At 43.0% G+C, this 17,748-nt stretch overlaps 1 protein-coding gene across 1 annotated transcript in view; it reads left to right on the top strand.

Moving 5' to 3' along the window:
• The window catches only part of LOC124619969 (potassium channel subfamily K member 13-like), a 131,383-nt gene extending 123,770 nt beyond the window's left edge, over nt 1-7,613 (top strand). Inside the window, exons 7-8 of the mRNA XM_047146631.1 lie at nt 7,335-7,420; nt 7,517-7,613. Of these exons, the coding sequence (XP_047002587.1) occupies nt 7,335-7,420; nt 7,517-7,613 (183 nt within the window). The remainder of the gene's footprint in view (nt 1-7,334; nt 7,421-7,516) is intronic.
• Nucleotides 7,614-17,748: the final 10,135 nt, after the last annotated feature.

Below are 17,748 nucleotides of genomic sequence, written 5' to 3'. Positions count from 1 at the left end.
AGCTTCGTCCTTGCAAAACACGCTTCAAAGCATAAGTGTTTACTGGATTCACAGATTGGGTGCATTAAGAGTTCCCTATCAACTGGCGACAAACACGCGATGGCGTGTATTAAAGGATCAACTTAAGTTAACCCAACATGATGCTGCTGGTAGAGCACCAAATTGCTGGCCTATCTAGACATCAACTCAGTTTATAACAGAGGATACCACTACACCTGCACAGTATATGGCCTTGAACGATAAATTACCATCAGTTACACTGACCGATGAAAATATGCGTAATCACTCGGAGGCGCGTTAATATAACAGGTTCAAAAAAATGGTTCAAATGGCTCTGAGCACTATGGGACTCAACTGCTGAGGTCATTAGTCCCCTAGAACTTAGAACTAGTTAAACCTAACTATCCTAAGGACATCACAAACATCCATGCCCGAGGCAGGATTCGAACCTGCGACCGTAGCAGTCTTGCGGTTCCAGACTGCAGCGCCTTTAACCGCACGGCCACTTCGGCCGGCCATATAACAGGTCTAATTCTATATTAGAACAGAGGTGGCCTTGCGATAACAAGCACCAGCAAAAAGCAATACTGAACTGCACTCACGTGTGTAGGAGCCGTGACTTCCAGGATTCCAAGCGAGGATGTTATTGCCTCCTATTTTGGAGGTGTTGTGAAATTTAAGCGTGGAGAGTAGGCTGGGAACATGCCGATCAGGTTGCACTCTTTGTCCACTGCTCTTCCCGCAACTCGGCGCTATCAATCCTTAGTCCAGTCAGCAAGGCTTGCCTCCAATCGATTTAACCACTCGGCTTCTCAAGGCCCGTACCGAACAGCAGGAGTCCCCAAAATTCAACAACTTGCTAGCCACGTGCCTTCCAGCTAACTAACTGTAAGTACCAGGGGCCGTCAAACCAACAACACACGCCTTGACCAGAGACCGTACCTTCCGAGATATGATCAGATCGATATCGGCAACCCAAGTAGTTAGTGGCGCCAGCGAAGTGCCATGCCCGACAAAATTAAAGCCGCCACGGTTCATCCGTGATTGGTGCACGGATAGCCGAAGCGGTTTAGGTGACAGCTTTATGCCAGGAATCGCCTAAACCACTAAACTCGGGTAGAGTCTCGGTTTAGTACAGATCTTCCTTGGCGTTATTCCAATATACAGTCAAAGATGGTTATTATTCGTCACCGCGAATTCATTACCTGTAATTCCATATTACATAGCGGTATTGGATACTTTCGATGAGTTGGTGCACAGGGCAAGACAAATCATCATCATAACTATACAGCAAGGAGGAAAGAAAATATGTAGAACTGATTGTTCAGAATTACTGGGTATGCAGACAGATTGGAACTTGAACTGAAAATCTCGCATTATATATCACCTAGAACGCCTGAGTTCGGTCCTCGTGTAACTGCCGATTTGGTATTGAAAGCGTTAGAAAATTAGATCACTGTGAGTATTGCACTGATTGATGTTAGACTCAATAATTTTCTGGTGCAACTCGTTACAAAGACAAAATTAATTCATTCTACAGAAACGTGGTTTGAAGATAATATCTGGTGCCCACCCTCGAACCTCATGCAGCCATTTCTTTCAAAGCCATTAAAGAAGAAAAAAGAGCTCTTTCAAAAATTAGGCTACTAAGAACATTCTCTCTATACATGCACTCTCTTATGAAATTTCTTGTGAAGAATCAGGCACAATTTGAAAATAATGGCAGCATTCGTAAGCGTAGTTAATAACAAAAATAACTGTAAGGCATGTTTAAACACACTCCCAGCTGCTGTTAAAAAATGCTTTATTTTCCATCGCCAGTCCGTCCATTGAAAATCCCCAGATGATCTTCATTATACAGTAAAACAGCAGTACATTAGTAAAAGTAGTTATTTTTAAAACTTAAGAACATTTAAAACATATAGAGAAAACTGTTACATTGGAACACAAATGACCTTGCTGAGTGTTTCGGTATATGTGAAAACGATTTCAGTAGTGTGTTGTTTTATGGCAAGCTTCATGATAGACTCATAATGTATGAAAATGTCACAGCAGCATTACGAAGGCGATCTACGCCAGCTATACATGGTACCTGTCCCCAGGCAAATGAGAAAAACTGGCGTACGTAAAGCTGGACTCAGAGCGACACAAAACAGGGAGACGGTATAGAGATACGATTTGACACCAGCGTTACCGTCGAATGTAGTACATCGATTTGCAAGTATTTGTAAGTTAAGATAGTTTACAGTGTGGCCGAGCAACTTCTTATCAACCTAATACCCCTTAAATTACGCACAAAAAAATAAAAGAGGTACCATACCACTGTCTGTTGCAATATAGACTGATAAAAATGGCTCAAATGGCTCTGAGCACTATGCGACTTAACTTCTGAGGTCATCAGTCGCCTAGAACTTAGAACTAATTAAACCTAACTAACCTAAGGACATCACACACATCCATGCCCGAGGCAAGATTCGAACCTGCGACCGTAGCGGTCGCTCGGCTCCAGACCGTAGCGACTAGAACCGCACGGCGACTCCGGCCGGCTATAGACTGATAAGCAGAACATTATGACCACCGGCCACCACAAAGTTGCATGTGGTCTGGTGGCGTTGTGGGAATGTAACGCTGTAAGGAAAGTATGTGAGCGGAGCACAGACAGATGAGGAATCATTCTGGCGAAGATACGAGCCGAAAATGAGGAAGTCTACTGACATAAGCAACTTCAAATGGCTCTGAGCACTATGGGACTCAACTGCTGAGGTCATTAGTCCGCTAGAACTTAGAACTAGTTAAACCTAACTAACCTAAGGACATCACAAACATCCATGCCCGAGGCCGGATTCGAACCTGCGACCGTAGCGGTCTTGCGGTTCCAGACTGCAGCGCCTTTAACCGCACGGCCACTTCGGCCGGCACATAAGCAACTTCGACAGAGGGAAGATGATTATTACTCGCAGATTGTGAACAAGTAATGCGAAAACGGTAACGTGATCGAATTTTCACGTGCTACTGTAGTGAGCAGAAGGGCAGTGAATGAACCACTAGGCACAAAATGGTTGGACGCCCATGACTCTTTACAGAACGTGGGGTTCGGAGGCTTCTCTGCTCTGAAAAGTAGGAAGGATGGATGGTGTTCTGTGGCGAAAGAACACAATGCTGGTGCACGCACAAGTGTTTTGGCGCACTCCGTCCATCGTACATTATTTGAACATGAAGTTCCGCAGCAGGTTCAAAATGGTTCAAATGGCTCTGAGCACTATGGGACTTAACATCTGAGGTCATCAGTCCCCTAGAACTTAGAACTACTTAAACCTAACTAACCTAAGGACATCACACACATCCATGCCCGAGGCAGGATTCGAACCTGCGACCGTAGTGGTCACGCGGTTCCAGACTGAAGCGCCTAGAACCGCTCGGCCACTCCGGCCGGCTCCGCAGCAGGCCGTTGCTACGTGTCCAGATGTTGACCCAACGACATCATCAGTTACGAGTGCAGTGGGCAGTGGGCAGTGGGCACGCGACCGTGGGATTCGATCGTCAGTCAGTGGAAATGTATCAGCTCGTCGGGTGACATTTTTGCTACAATAGGTTGATGGTCGTCTCCACAAGCGCCGTCATCGAGGTGAACGGGGGCTCGAAACGTGCAGCGCGCCACGGACGCAAGTTGGTGGGAGCAGTATTACGCTATGGAAGACATTCTCCTGTGCTTTGAAGAGTCGTGTGGTAATAATGGAAGACACGCTGAGAGCTGCGAACCACCTGAATCTCTTCATGCTTGATGTCTTCCCCGGCGGCGATGTTATCTTTCAGCAGTATAATCGTCCGTGTCTCGGATCCAGACGCTGCTACAATGGTTTGAGGAGCATTATAGTGAACTCACATTGATGTCTCGGCGACCAAATTCGACTGATAAAAATCTTACGGAACCCGTTTGGGTCGCTATCGGCCGCCATCACCGCGTACGCAAATCAGCGGGCCGTATTTTACGCGAATTACGTGACCTGTGCATAGGCATCTAATGCCATATCCCTCCACAAACCTACCAATTAACTGCTCGATACCTGATACTCAGTTTCCTTTTATCTAATTTCTTCAAGTCTTCGACCAGCTCTAGTCCCATTCCATTTACACAAGGTTGAATTGTAGAATCACGTTTCTGGCCCAGCTGCAGTCATGAGCATTTTTTAAGAGGACATTGTTGTGTCTTATCATCATTCAAAGCTTAAACAGCTGAAGAACAAATGGAAGCACTGGGCGCACCCGTGAAAAGCTATTAATATCGAACAGGTGTAGCGGAAAGAGCGAGAAAGCCCTTGGACTTACAAAGCATAACGAGACAGCTCTCACAGATACTGGTGTAGCGTTTCCTACAAAGGAGCCGACATGTAAAATGCTTACACAATGGTTAAGCGATGGCAATGATGTTCATTAAGACTTTGTATCCATATTACAAACAAGTGTAAAAGCAAACTGGCTTCTTCAAGTTATACTGGAGATAACAGTTATTCAGTTCTAAGCTAATTGAAAGAAAATGTAAGACAAAACTGTGGAAGGGAAGGTAGATAAAAGTGTGGCATACAAAATAAATTAAAGACCGAAATCCCACAGTGAAGGGCTTTCCTCTACAAGCTAGACAAATGATAACGTCTCCGATCAGTCAATTTGTGTGAACGACGTGTTGATTGCACGCAGCACAGAAAGAAATGCACAGAACGTGACGTCTTTCCTGCTAAAAAATCACACGTGCGAGTGAATACTTCTGCTTGTATCGGTTGCAACAGTAGACAGTTCGGCATATCGTGGCGTGCGGTCATAGCGTCGAGTATGATGCCTCGTAGTGGTGGTCAAACGCCAGAATTGTATCATGTATTTACTCGAACTGGAATCAGGCACTGTTATCCTTCCAGCGTTAAAAACAATTCAGATATATTAGCTACATTCTATACGCAGTAAAACATGCCGTAAAATACACCAAACATAAACTGGACTTCGACTACATTTTTCACTGCAAACTTTTCAAATTACAGGGTGACAATTATTGAACTACACGAAAAGAAGCGTAAATTACTCTCAAACTAGGACGTGCTCACACTTTATTCATCATGTAAACGTCACTACAGATATTCAGTTTAGGTAATGGTATGTTCGATATGCCTGCCATCATTGGCAATGATGTCGCGCAGAGGAATAGCGAAATTCTGGATGATCCGCTGAAGTAACGGAACATCGATGCTGTCGATCACCTCCTGAATGGCTGTTTTCAGCTCAACATTGGTTTTAGTGTTTTTGCTGTACACTTTGTCTTTAATATAGCCCCCACAAAAAGGTGTCGCGTGTATTCAGATCCGGAGAATAAGGCGACCAATCGAGGGCCATGTCAGTGGCGTCTGGGTAACCCAGATACAGAATGCGTCCCCAAAGTACTCCTGCAGTACATCAAACACTCCCCTGCTTCGTTGGGGTTGAACTCCGTCCTGCATGAACCACATTTTGTCGAAATCGGGGTCACTTTGGATAATGGGAATGAAATCATCTTCCAGAACCTTCACGTACCGTTCGGTAGTCGCCGTGCCATCAAGGGATATCGCACCGATTATTCCGTGACTGGACATTGCCCACGACACAGTCACCGGTTGAAAGTGAAGAGACTTCTCGATCGCAAAATGTGGATTCTCAGTTCCCCAAATGCGCTAATTTTACTTATTGACGAACCCATCCAAATGAAAGTGGGCTTCGTCGCTAAGCCAAATCATACAGAGCATACTAAAGCCCATCTCGCTCCGAAGCAAACCATGCAGTTTGAATGTCCTAACGCAAACTGTTTACAAATTATGACGATTTTATTTCACATGGTTCAATAATTGTCACCCTGTGTATTCGCTATTCTGCAGTTTACTTTGAAATCACAATAACTACGGGCAATAACGAAAACGAAACCAATTCATTGTCAAGTTGTGGTATGTACCTATAAGAAGCGGTAAATTACCTTTTTTTATACAATAGCTTCCTCAAAACTGGATGAGAAAGGCTGCGTAACAGTTAACACTGGCGAATCCCTAAACAGTGGTTTCTATTATTTTTACGCTAAAATTAAAAGCTTTACTAAGAAACTGACGACAGAGAGGGATGTAGCTTTTCTTCGTCTGCATAAAACATTTTTTTTAGGCAAATTCGATGACCAGAAATTTCACTATCGCTTATCGTGCGATACGAGTTGCGTGGAGGGCCCAGCACTCCATCTCGCTCCGGGCTATGCAGCAGAGACATGTATTGGTATTGTACCGCTGTCGTCCCACTGTAAACCAGTGAAGACACTCCCATTACGTTTCTATGCGCTTCGTTGACGCGCGTTGCTTCTGCATCTTATCCATACCATGTCGCATAGTTTATCTACATCTACATCTACATTTATACTCCGCAAGCCACCCAGCGGTGTGTGGCGGAGAGCACTTTATGTGCCACTGTCATTACCTCCGTTTCCTCTTCCAGTCGCGTACGGTTCGCGGGAAGAACGACTGCCAGAAAGCCTCCGTGCGCGCTCGAATCTCTCTAACTTTACATTCCTGATCTCCTCGGGAGGTATAAGTAGGGGGAAGCAATATATTCGATACCTCATCCAGAAACGCACCCTCTTGAAACCTGGACAGCAAGCTACACCGCGATGCAGAGCGCCTCTCTTGCAGAGTCTGCCACTTGAGTTTGCTACACATCTCCGTAACGCTGTCACGCTTACCAAATAACCCTGTGACGAAACGCGCCGCTCTTCTTTGGATCTCCTCTATCTCCTCTGTCAACTCGAACTGGTACGGATCCCACACTGATGAGCACTACTCAAGTATAGGTCGAACGAGTGTTTTGTAAGCCACCTGCTTTGTTGATGGACTACATTTCCTAAGGTCTCTCCCAATGAATCTCAACCTGGCACCCGCCTTGCCAACTATTAATTTTATATGATCGTTCCACTTCAAATCGTTATCACCTCAGTGTAAACCACGCCTTAGCAAGCCGGTCGCACACAATCGATTGCCATATACACACCATTTCACTGCCACGACTTAGGTAGAGTGAAGGGTTACCTTAAATCCTGGAGCCAGGGTTACAAAATCTACAGCTCTACAAAATAAAGAATCTACGGTTCTAAGGGGGTGACTAATTTTTTGCCTGGAGACCTTATGCAGTAACTCTTAACGAGTGTGTTTGACATTCCAGTAGTGCAAGAAAGGATCGAGCATGCATACCAATTTAACTGTTTCTGCCTGCGTGATGAACTGCTGCTGGATAGAATGTGTGGGTCTGAGTACTGAGAACCTTTTGTCTCGACTTGCTTACAGGAGTTCCTGCGTGCCAACAAGGTGTCGCTGGCCGTGATGCAGAAGCAGCTTTACGAGACCGCGCAGATGTCGCGCGCTGGCCACGTGCCGCAAATGAACAGCCACGGGCACAGTCACGGCCGCAACAACCCAGGGGGCGGCGGGGGCGGCAGCGGCGGCGGCACCGGCGGCTCCACCTCCAGCACCAGCGGCGGCGCCTCCTCCTCCGGTCGGTTCGTGCCCGGCACCGTGGGGCCGCTGGCCATGCTCAGCCAGAAGCTGGACACCAGCGGCAGGTAGTCCACACTTCACGGAGGCTCCAAGTCGAGCCTCACCACCTCAACAAGGCGGCACGCCGCCTTTCTCTTCCGGCGCCAAGCTGGGCACAGTTGACTGGTAGACCTGTCAACAGGGAAGGTCTAGATCAAGCATCACTAACTGGTCACGACATTCAGACGTCGTTCCCACTCTCTATCAAACTGGATACCTGTGGCCGGTAGTCCAGATTTCACAGAAGATCGAGGTGGCGTCTCACCACCTCAACACAGTGGACACTGTTGACTGGTAGACCTGACCACAGGATTTAACGTCATCAAGTGGATACAGCAAGCGGACGTCATTCATTTTCACCCTGAAGATGGACACCAGTGACAGCAGGTACTCAAGACTCCACAGTTGGTCCAGGTCGCGCATCACCACCTCTACATAGTGGCATTTGGTCTTCCTCTTTCTCTCTCAAGTTGGACACTATCATGGGGAAGGTGTAGGTCAAGTAACATCAACTGAGGATCACATACAGACGTCACAGCTCCTCAGGCTGAAGACAGGCACTAGCTTCTGGTAGGGCTGTATGAGGGATGGCCTAGACCAAAAATCCTGACTTGGACGGAGTACCATAGGGGCACTGTTCATTCTCTCAGCCAGAAGATGGACTCATGTGATTTATACACGTGGTCATGGTGTTCTGGATACAAGGAGGAGCTGGAAACACATACCGGTGGATTGCAACAGTGTGTTGTGCTGATAACACGAGTGCCGGTTAATTGTGTTCCCAGTAGTGCTCTGCCTGAAGGTGGATATGAGCGCGAGTTGGTACATGACTGTAGGATTGAAGTGGAACAGGTGCCTTCGACGTCACATGTCCCCATTGCGTCGCTATACACTGCACCAGTTGCACGTGCATGTCTAGCAAAGTTAACTGGAAGGAAGATATAGATTAGCTGTCATACCTTGCATGCTGCATCACACAGCCACCATTCCAGCATAGTCTGCAGCTGAAGATCAGCTGCTGATTGTGGAAACTGCACGGATGACTGTGGGGAAAGTGCCGTCTCTTTGTCACTGGCATAGGGTATTCCCTGTTGAAGAGCAGTGTTGAGTTGATCTACGCCAGACACCATCACCTGGATGATGATAATAAAGTGACAGGGGACTGAGCGATTATTCTGCCACAGAAATATAATACGTCTTATAGGACGGAGAGTCATTTCATCAGATGGTAATGGCACCCATTAGGATCGTCGCCATCCTCAGTTACTGTCTAGTACTCAGCTACGAAAGTTCCCCAAACGAAGATAGACACAGCATTTTACAGCACACAGCTCTGCCCATTGTTAAAGTGAGACTAGGCACTTTAATTACCCTTGAACTGGAGATTTCTTGATGGTAGAGTAGTCCGCTACATGTATGTATCTGCAGTTTACAGTTTCTGTGAAGAGCACCTGCATCCAAAACAACCCTGATGTCGACACCTGTCGCAAGGCTTTTAATAGATGCTTCGTAGTATGTGCAGAAGTGACCAACAGCTGTTGCCGATAGAATGTGTATTACTAGTGTCAACTTGAAATCAGTTTTTGCTCTCCCAATCTATGACTAATATTAATACGATTCGTCCTTGATTATTGTTTAACATTCCTCCTTCATTATTGACATTGCACTTGTGTCAGGAGGGGAACGCCCACTACAGCATTGGCGCTTTATATTGGGAAACTTCTACGAAATGGATGTACACTTGGTATTAGGTGAGATTATAATCACACTGAACCCTCACTTCCCATTTACTGGAGAATTCTTGATGGCAGAAGACCCTCTAACCCAGAAAAGATGGAGTGCACATTCAACACTTTATCACGTTATAGAAATGACTCACTTTGAAAGGCAATGGCTTTTCAAAGTCTGCTCTGTGAGACAGCAGATTCTTTCTAGGGAAATAATCCTTCAGATTCAACATTAACGACAGATATATCCTCCAGAAAACACTGAAGAGGATCGTTAAACCACGATCGCTAGAAATTAGTAACTGGAAATCAGTGCTGGAATTCAATTCAGAGCAGGCTATGAACATCTGTTCCATCCGAATCACTAGTAACTAGACGTCTTTAGGAAGTAATGACAATTTTATGCTTCCAATTTAGAGAGGTGGTCACCAAACAAAGGGGCCTATCTCATTTAATTTAAATTCTCGATACTAAAGGACATTTCTTCCACGGATTCTTGCCTCTGGGAAAGTACTTCTGATAGCGGAAACCGTGATAAATTGTGAATAATTACTTTCTGAAAGATAATGTCATCAGATGAAATTAGCTTCAGTCGTCTAGTGTTACCTTTATAGACGCCGAAAAATGCATCTGGAAACATTATTCATTCTCTTCTATACGTATTGACGGTAGCCATTCTGTCCTATACAACATAATTCGTTTTAGTGTCCTTTTAGATAACTTCTTTAAGTTCACGATATTACTATTTTGAATTTTGCTGTCTGTAAAAGAGATTGTGCACCCGTTGTGGCACCAGTCGACAGTATATATTTTTCCAAAACAGTATTTCAGAACCAGCATGAACTGTAGATGGAATATATACGTGTTAACTACCGCTTTCCATCATCTCATTTTTACCAGATACCACGAAATTATTTGCAGCATCCTGAGCGGCAAATAACATCCTGTGGCGTCAAATAACATAAAAGCCATTCTGCTTCACGGTCGTCAATACTAATATTTGTTATCAACTCAACAGTAATATACACTGACATAGTTTCTTTTCGTACACTGGAATAATCGGATTTCATCCTTATTTGTGGATATGCAGTCGAGACAGTAACCGATTGGGGGAACAGACAATTTCATGTATTTTAGTTATTTGTGAGATGGCTGAAATAGTTGTAATTGTTGACATTGAAATCAGGACACAAAATGACTGTACGTCCGATGATCATCGGTCGCGATTGAAAGGATGGTGAAGCTTAAGGAAGGATAGAGAAATGTGAAGTGTTGGTTGGACGGTGAAGAGCGCATCATGCTGGAGCAGTTGAAGGTGGGTGGGAGCAAATGGAATGTTGAGGGGGTACTGGGGTAAGTTTCCGCTAGAGGCTTTAATTCTCGACTTATTCAAGAAAAAAAGTAGCCTACAGAAGGGACAGTAAAACGCGTTTTTCTTGAATAACTCGAAAACCGCGGTCTCCAACGAAAGCATATCCCCGTACAAAATTTTACTGCATTAAATTTCCTACAGAAAGGTCTGGTTCATTTTTTCTGTTGAACTAATAGTTTACACTTAGCGAGAGAGAAAATATTAATATCACAGGCTGGGCGGTTGAAGGCGTTATACACATTGACATCAGCATAAGCGAATATCTGCACTGACCGTTCCTCACAGTCTTCTCCAAGACAACATCAAAAATGTGACACGCCAGCTTATCTCCTTGCCTCCCACCATCTTATATACTTAGTGGATGAGACACCGTTATACTGCTTTGTGCTTAATTCATTGTTATTCTCACAAGCCTTAGCAATTTTACAGAGATTCCTAGTTCAGTCGAAGCATAGTACAGTTGCTCTCTGTGTCTGCTACCACATGCTGCATTATAGCAAATGCAGGGTTGATTCGCATCAATCCAGAATGCGACTATTATCTGCTGAGACATTTATTGACATCAATGAACTACAGGTCCTTGTGAAAGTTCAGCGAAAGCAAGTGAAGAATGTGCCGAAAAGATCCTCAGAAAAATGGATGAGATAAGCCTACACTAACGTGCGATAGTTAACTATCGATAGACGCCACTTGCGAAAGACAATAACACTGACGAATATCCTGGTGCTCTTCTGTCATAAAGTTAAATTGCCGGACTTTTAGAAGCCTTGATCTCAGCTACTCGTAAGCTGTTGGCTGTGTTTGAACCGAGACACTTTGCACAGGCCTCTCCTTGGGAGATACTGGCGAGACGACAAGAACAGTTGTCTAGGACACTCACCTCCTGCCACCAGAGTAGCCTAGCAGTGCCCGCGTGTGATAAGAGAGCCTGTTTGCCAGCGCCGTATGTCGCAGATAAAAGGGGCCGACTGCCCACTCAGTGTGTGGCACTCTGCCCTTATCTGGCTTGCTGGCTGGCTCCCACAAGCTCGGCGAGGTGCCAAAAGCACTCTCCGCCACTCGCCAGGGCGTTCGTTTAATTTGTAGCCGCGCGGAACAATAGGCCGAGGGGCTGCTCCCTCACCTAAGGGGCTTATCGCCACAGCGTGCGACGAAACTTTAACCTGCCTTTGTCTCTCGAGATGTACTGCACAAAGGACACAGTTTCGTGCGCCTCCTGAATTTTAACGATTTGCTGTTAAAGAGACTGCTAACACATTGAAGAACAGAGTGCTGATATACTAGAACCAAACTACGATGAAAGTAAAAGATAAATTAAGACAGTTATCTGTGTCAGTAACCTTCTATTTTCTCTCACGATAGGTTAGACGTTAGAACCTCACTTTCAGGTAGATCAGTGGATTCCATTTAATTTTGTTTGCTGGATGTAGCCAGCTCTCTGTTTTGAGTTTCGTTTCGCCACCAATGCATTATATTCAGCACTCTTTAAAGTGAAAGACACTGCAATTACAAATCGGAAACGACAATAGAGCTACTTACAATATGTTCCAGCAGAAAGGCGATGCACAGTAATTTTTATTTCTTTCTACTTTTGAGTGACGTGAATCATAAGAAAACTTCCAAATCACCAACCAGAAACATTACCATAAAAGTAAGGTAAAATACAGGTATATAAGTTTTTTATTTATCACATTCTTATTTTTTGAAATAATGATATTCTTAAGCTTAACAGGTTTGAAGATTTAAGCACTTGTTTGTATGTGATCTGTATCTGATTCGCTGCGTAAACTGGTAATGAATCTGCGTTGACTTATAAGGATTACTACTGCATCTGTAAAATCTCTGGTCTGTTTATGTTGTTGTTTCGTGTTTGTGAGAAATTTAAAGATGAAACTGTATACTTATGAAGAATTTCAGGGTTCCTTCTGCAATAACATTTTGTAAGCAGCTTTATTATTGTTTAAAAGTTACTCTACGTGATTTGTAGCGAAATGAAACTCAAAGTAGACGCTGGCTACATCCAGCAAACAAATATGTGATGTGATATGCTGATCCATCTGAAGATGAGAATGTAAGCCCTCGAAACGCTTCGTGGGGGAAAATAGGAAGCGACTGACACAGATAATTGTTTCAGCTTATATTCTATTGTCGTAAACAGTCGTACTTTCCAAACTACAGTTCATGGACGACCTAACGTTGCGATGAAAATACAGATATTGACATATTCCAAGCTGTTATGCCGCAAGTGAATAAATTTCTTGGAGAGTATTACTTACAGAGGTTACCTTCCGTAGCGGTATTGAGCTTCTATGAAGGTCCATGCTACACATTGACACGTTTTTGCGTCCTACCTCACGCTACACACCATTCGACACATAAGTAGAACACCCTCCTGCTCCCCTTCTCTTTTCCACCCCTTCCTCCCTCTGTCTGTTCACCTCAACCTCCCACTATTTATCCATCTCCTCCGCCCAACTCTCAGACTCTCTCTCTCTCTCTCTCTCTCTCTCTCTCTCTCTCTCTCTCTCTCTTCATCTTCACCTCTTCTCTGTGTCCATTACCTCCAGTCCCCTCTCTAACTGTTTCTTCTCTTGTCCCACTGATCACATCCTCCTCCTCTCATTCTCTCATCTCCGCCCCCCCCTCTTCCTTTTTTACATACCCACCACTCATCTACATCTTCCATCTGCATCATCCATGTCTTCTAGTCCCCTCACTCTGTCTGTTTCCTCCTCTCTGTCACTCTGTCCATCCCCTCGTCTGTCCATCTGTCCATCCCCTCATCTGGCCATCGCAAACTGTCCCCAGTCATGCTCATTGGCAAATGTAGCCCCTGCAATACAGTCAAGTAAAAATATACTACTCCCACAACATACCTGTCATGAAGGATGGGCTATATATCAGAGGCTTGAAAATCAGTTATTTGCCACTGATGTACTTTCTGCCATACAAAGGAGGTCGATAAAGCTTGTCAATACCACTCCAACACCACACATCTACCATGCACGGCAGCCTACATGTCAGAGACCAAAAAACTATTTCTTGCTCCTACGTCTAGGCTGGCCTGCAAAGCAGGTTGATTTAAAAGGCTGGTACTGTTCTCACATATTATTCCTATTGTACAAGGCAGTCTATACGCAAGGAGATGGGAAAACAAGTGTTTGCCTGTATCTCCTCTTCTATCGAAGCTAGAATGCTATTAATCCCACAGTGCTGATACTTCTGAGGCCTGCTGTTTCTGTGCCACATTTGGCTGAAATCGATTCTGTAGCATGGGAGGATATCCCAGACATGCACATATACACTCTACTTATATATGTATATAACAGATTCTAGACTGAGTGACCATGTCTGATATAAAATTATTCCTTGATATGACATCTCCAATTGCCATAATAATCATCAGGGATAAAACAGCAGTAAGAGCTTGAGGGGCCCCTGAATTTATTGATTAGTATAGAGGGCCATTTGTCACATGATTGTGAATGCGTGTTTATCTAAGGAACGAAACATCAGGGAGCAGTTTTATACATCTACCAGAGCTCTCAGCCCAGATACCTTAATTGAGATGGACACCAACCTTGAAAGGCTTCATCCTATCATGTCACTAATTTTAAGTGGGAGGAATAAAGTGTACCAGTCTCCCACCATGGACCGATATCAACAATGGATGGCAGCAACCTGCCATGGCCATTTGTGATCCAATTTTGAAACGCATTCAATGTCACACATGTGAAAGGACAAAGAAAAGAGATTTGCGGCAGGCAGCAGCAATCCAACTGCTTGTGAGAATTACATGGAAGCTATAACCAACCTTGAAAATGTCCTCTGTACATGGGGACCAAATGTTCAGCCTCTCAAAGTTACTCATTGGTCCAAGGAGCATTTTAATGAATGTGATGGTTCCTGCCATGAAATTTTTTCTTTATCTATTACTTTTGCCTTCTGCTACATGGATATTAGAGCCCTGATCTGTACTGTATTACTCTTGTGAAACACACACAATCATTTTCAGACAGTCTACTTTAATATTGTTCCTCTAAATGTACCCAACTGGCTTTGCTGAAAAGTGGTCGCACCAGCGCCTGGTATGCCACTTTCTTTGCATATGCTCTTCACTTTCCTGGAACCCTTACCTATTATATATACTGAATATTTTCCTTATATCACATAGCTTCCTACAATTTTTCCTAAATATTTATACGGTATGACCTGCTACAGATAATTCACTACAAGTATTGTAGTCAAATACTATTGTATTTCTTCTCTCTGCTACTGGCACTCTCTCACATTTATCTACATGTAAAGGAACCTACCATTCTTTACACAAAGTAAAAGTTTTGATCAAGTATTTCTGCAAGACTTACAGTCATGTAACGATGATATTTACCTGGGGATAACACCGTCAGCAAATGTACTGTGTTGCTGAACTCCAACGAAGACTATAGGGACACTGTCTCATATATGTCAGCAGAATCTGAAAGCGGAGTTTGACGGGCCACATTTATTTCAATGCATTTATAAATTTACCTAGTATCTAACATCTCAAATTACTTCGAGCGTCCTCATTGAATTTTAACTTCTACAACACTTGATCATTTTATTAAATGGTTGCTAACATCTATTGCGTGACTGATTCAATTTCTGATACCATTAAAGATGATGATTTACGTCAATTTTCTACTACGGCCAGTAAAACGTGTGTGAGTACTGATTGCCGAGCCAAACATAATGACAAAGTACATATGACAACTCTCTCTCATCTTTTAACTTTTCACTTCGCTTTACTACCAGTAAGTATGTCATGACCAGTAACTGAGATACCATAGTATTCTCTTAATTTAGCCCCATACTCACTTTCTGCACTTTGGATCTCTGAATGTCAATTTCTTTTTACACTTTACTACATGGTAATACTTAAATATTCCCCAATCAACAGCTGCACTCGTAACTGAAGTGTAGAGTAACGCCTGTTACCTTTGAGGTTTCCTATAAAGAATGCTTTTTATCTTTTATCGTTTCAATCGTTTATTTGAAACTGTATGTTGATAAAAAAATGACGTGAACGTTGCGTGTACCTAAAACTAATCTTGTTTATGCACAATACCTTCCACTATAATGAGCCTACCATTTTAACGACAGATCGTTCTGCAAAAATCTGTGAAATAAATCCTTGTACTCAATCTATTACAAAAAAAGAATCATTTAGTCATACAACTGTTAGGATATGAAAGCTGTATATGTCGTATTTCATTGTAGATTTGTAGATATTATGTCATTGTCATCATACTACACAAGAACTGATTTTTTGGTACGTACCATAAGATACTGCAAAATATTTTATGGTATTTTGTCCTTGCTGAACACTCAACGAACACAATGAAGGTTAATCTAGTGAGTCAACACTGACAGTTTGCCAGAGGTGAAACATGATGTGAGCTTTGAAGAGAATGTGAATAAACTGTGGAAATTCGTTACTTGTAAATCGGCTGTTGGAACTATAATAGTGTAAATAGACAATGTCTATTGTTGGACATTTAGTGAGTGAAAGAGTTGTGGTTAACTGTTCCGTTAATTTTACTCAAGAATCAGAGTGAACTTGAAGAATTTTAAAAATTGTTAAATAGATTGAGGCCTACAAAAATATGTTATTAATGTATTTTAATGTAAAGTTGAATAAATTGTTGATTTAGTTCATTATTTCCATTATCTTTTCTTTTCAATTAATTTCGAAACTGAATGTTTAATAATCCAGTTCTCCTAATATTCTTAAGCTTTTTAGTCGAAGTATTTTATAAAATTCTTTTTTGTTGAAGCATTTTTCTTGCAAGAAAGTCTTATTATTACAGCATAATAATGTCCTGCATAATAACAGGTATCCAGGATACAGGAAACTTAGGTGGAGACCTTCCATGACAGAGAAATCTGCTTCCTTCCTCTTCCTTCCTGATGGCAATAAGGTGAATTTGCTAGTGTACAGCATGTAATTTACGAAAATGGACATAAATCTACGGTCAACTCTAAGACGTCAAAGCTAATGTCTCTCAAATTGCATCAGTTTAAGGCTATTAATATAAGAAGGTTGTAACTTCAATAGTGCCAACTATTTATTTACAACCGATACAAAAGAGTTACAGATTTCCAACTGTTACTGTCCTTCAGAGTAGGCACCAGCATTGTGTAGAAACCGTTGCCTGCAATGTGGAAGGCGTAGTATACCGTTAGCAGAGCCTGTTCTGTTGATAATGTGAATAGATGTATATTTTTGGGTGCACATTGAGATTGGTTGCGAATCACAGATGCTTTCTTTTTTGTTGTTACCGTCAAACATATTTTTTTCTTATTTCCCTCTGAAGAATAATGCATTTAAGTCCTTAATTAGTTTCTTAGAATCGTGTCACTGATGAAAAATATTGCGAAAACGAAAAACTAATGCATATAGTACCATTTAAACAATATCTGAAAAAACACCACCTACAGACACGAGTAAAATTATCAAATATGCGAGGAAAACTTGTATATTTAAAATATGAAATACAATTTAGAGACTAGTAACAGCACTTCACATTGTTTCAATACTTTCTGACAAAAGTTCATTTTTGGTCGCCAATTACTACTGCTTCACAGAAATATCCTTTGATAGATACACTACTGGCCATTAAAATTGCTACACCCGAAGATGACGTGCTACAGACGCGACATTTAACAGACAGGAAAAAGATGCTGTGATATGCAAATGATTAGCTTTTCAGAGCACTTACACAAGGTTGGCGCCGGTGCCAACACCTACAACGTGCTCACATGAGGAAAGTTTCCAACCGATTTCTCATACACAAACAACAGTTGACCGGCGTTGCCTGGTGTAGCGTTGTTGTGATGCCTCGTGTAAGGAAGAAGAATGCGTACCATCACGTTTCCGACTTGTAGCCTATCGCGATTGCGGTTTATCGTATCGCGACATTGGTGCTCGCGTTGGTCGAGATCCAATGACTGTTAGCAGAATATGGAATCGGTGGGTTCAGGAAGGTAATACGGAACGCCGTGCTCGATCCCAACGGTCTCATAT

This window comes from Schistocerca americana, chromosome 6, assembly GCF_021461395.2.
Source record: "Schistocerca americana isolate TAMUIC-IGC-003095 chromosome 6, iqSchAmer2.1, whole genome shotgun sequence".
In the NCBI taxonomy this organism is placed as follows: domain Eukaryota; kingdom Metazoa; phylum Arthropoda; class Insecta; order Orthoptera; family Acrididae; genus Schistocerca; species Schistocerca americana.
This window is presented reverse-complemented; position numbering and strand designations above follow the sequence as displayed.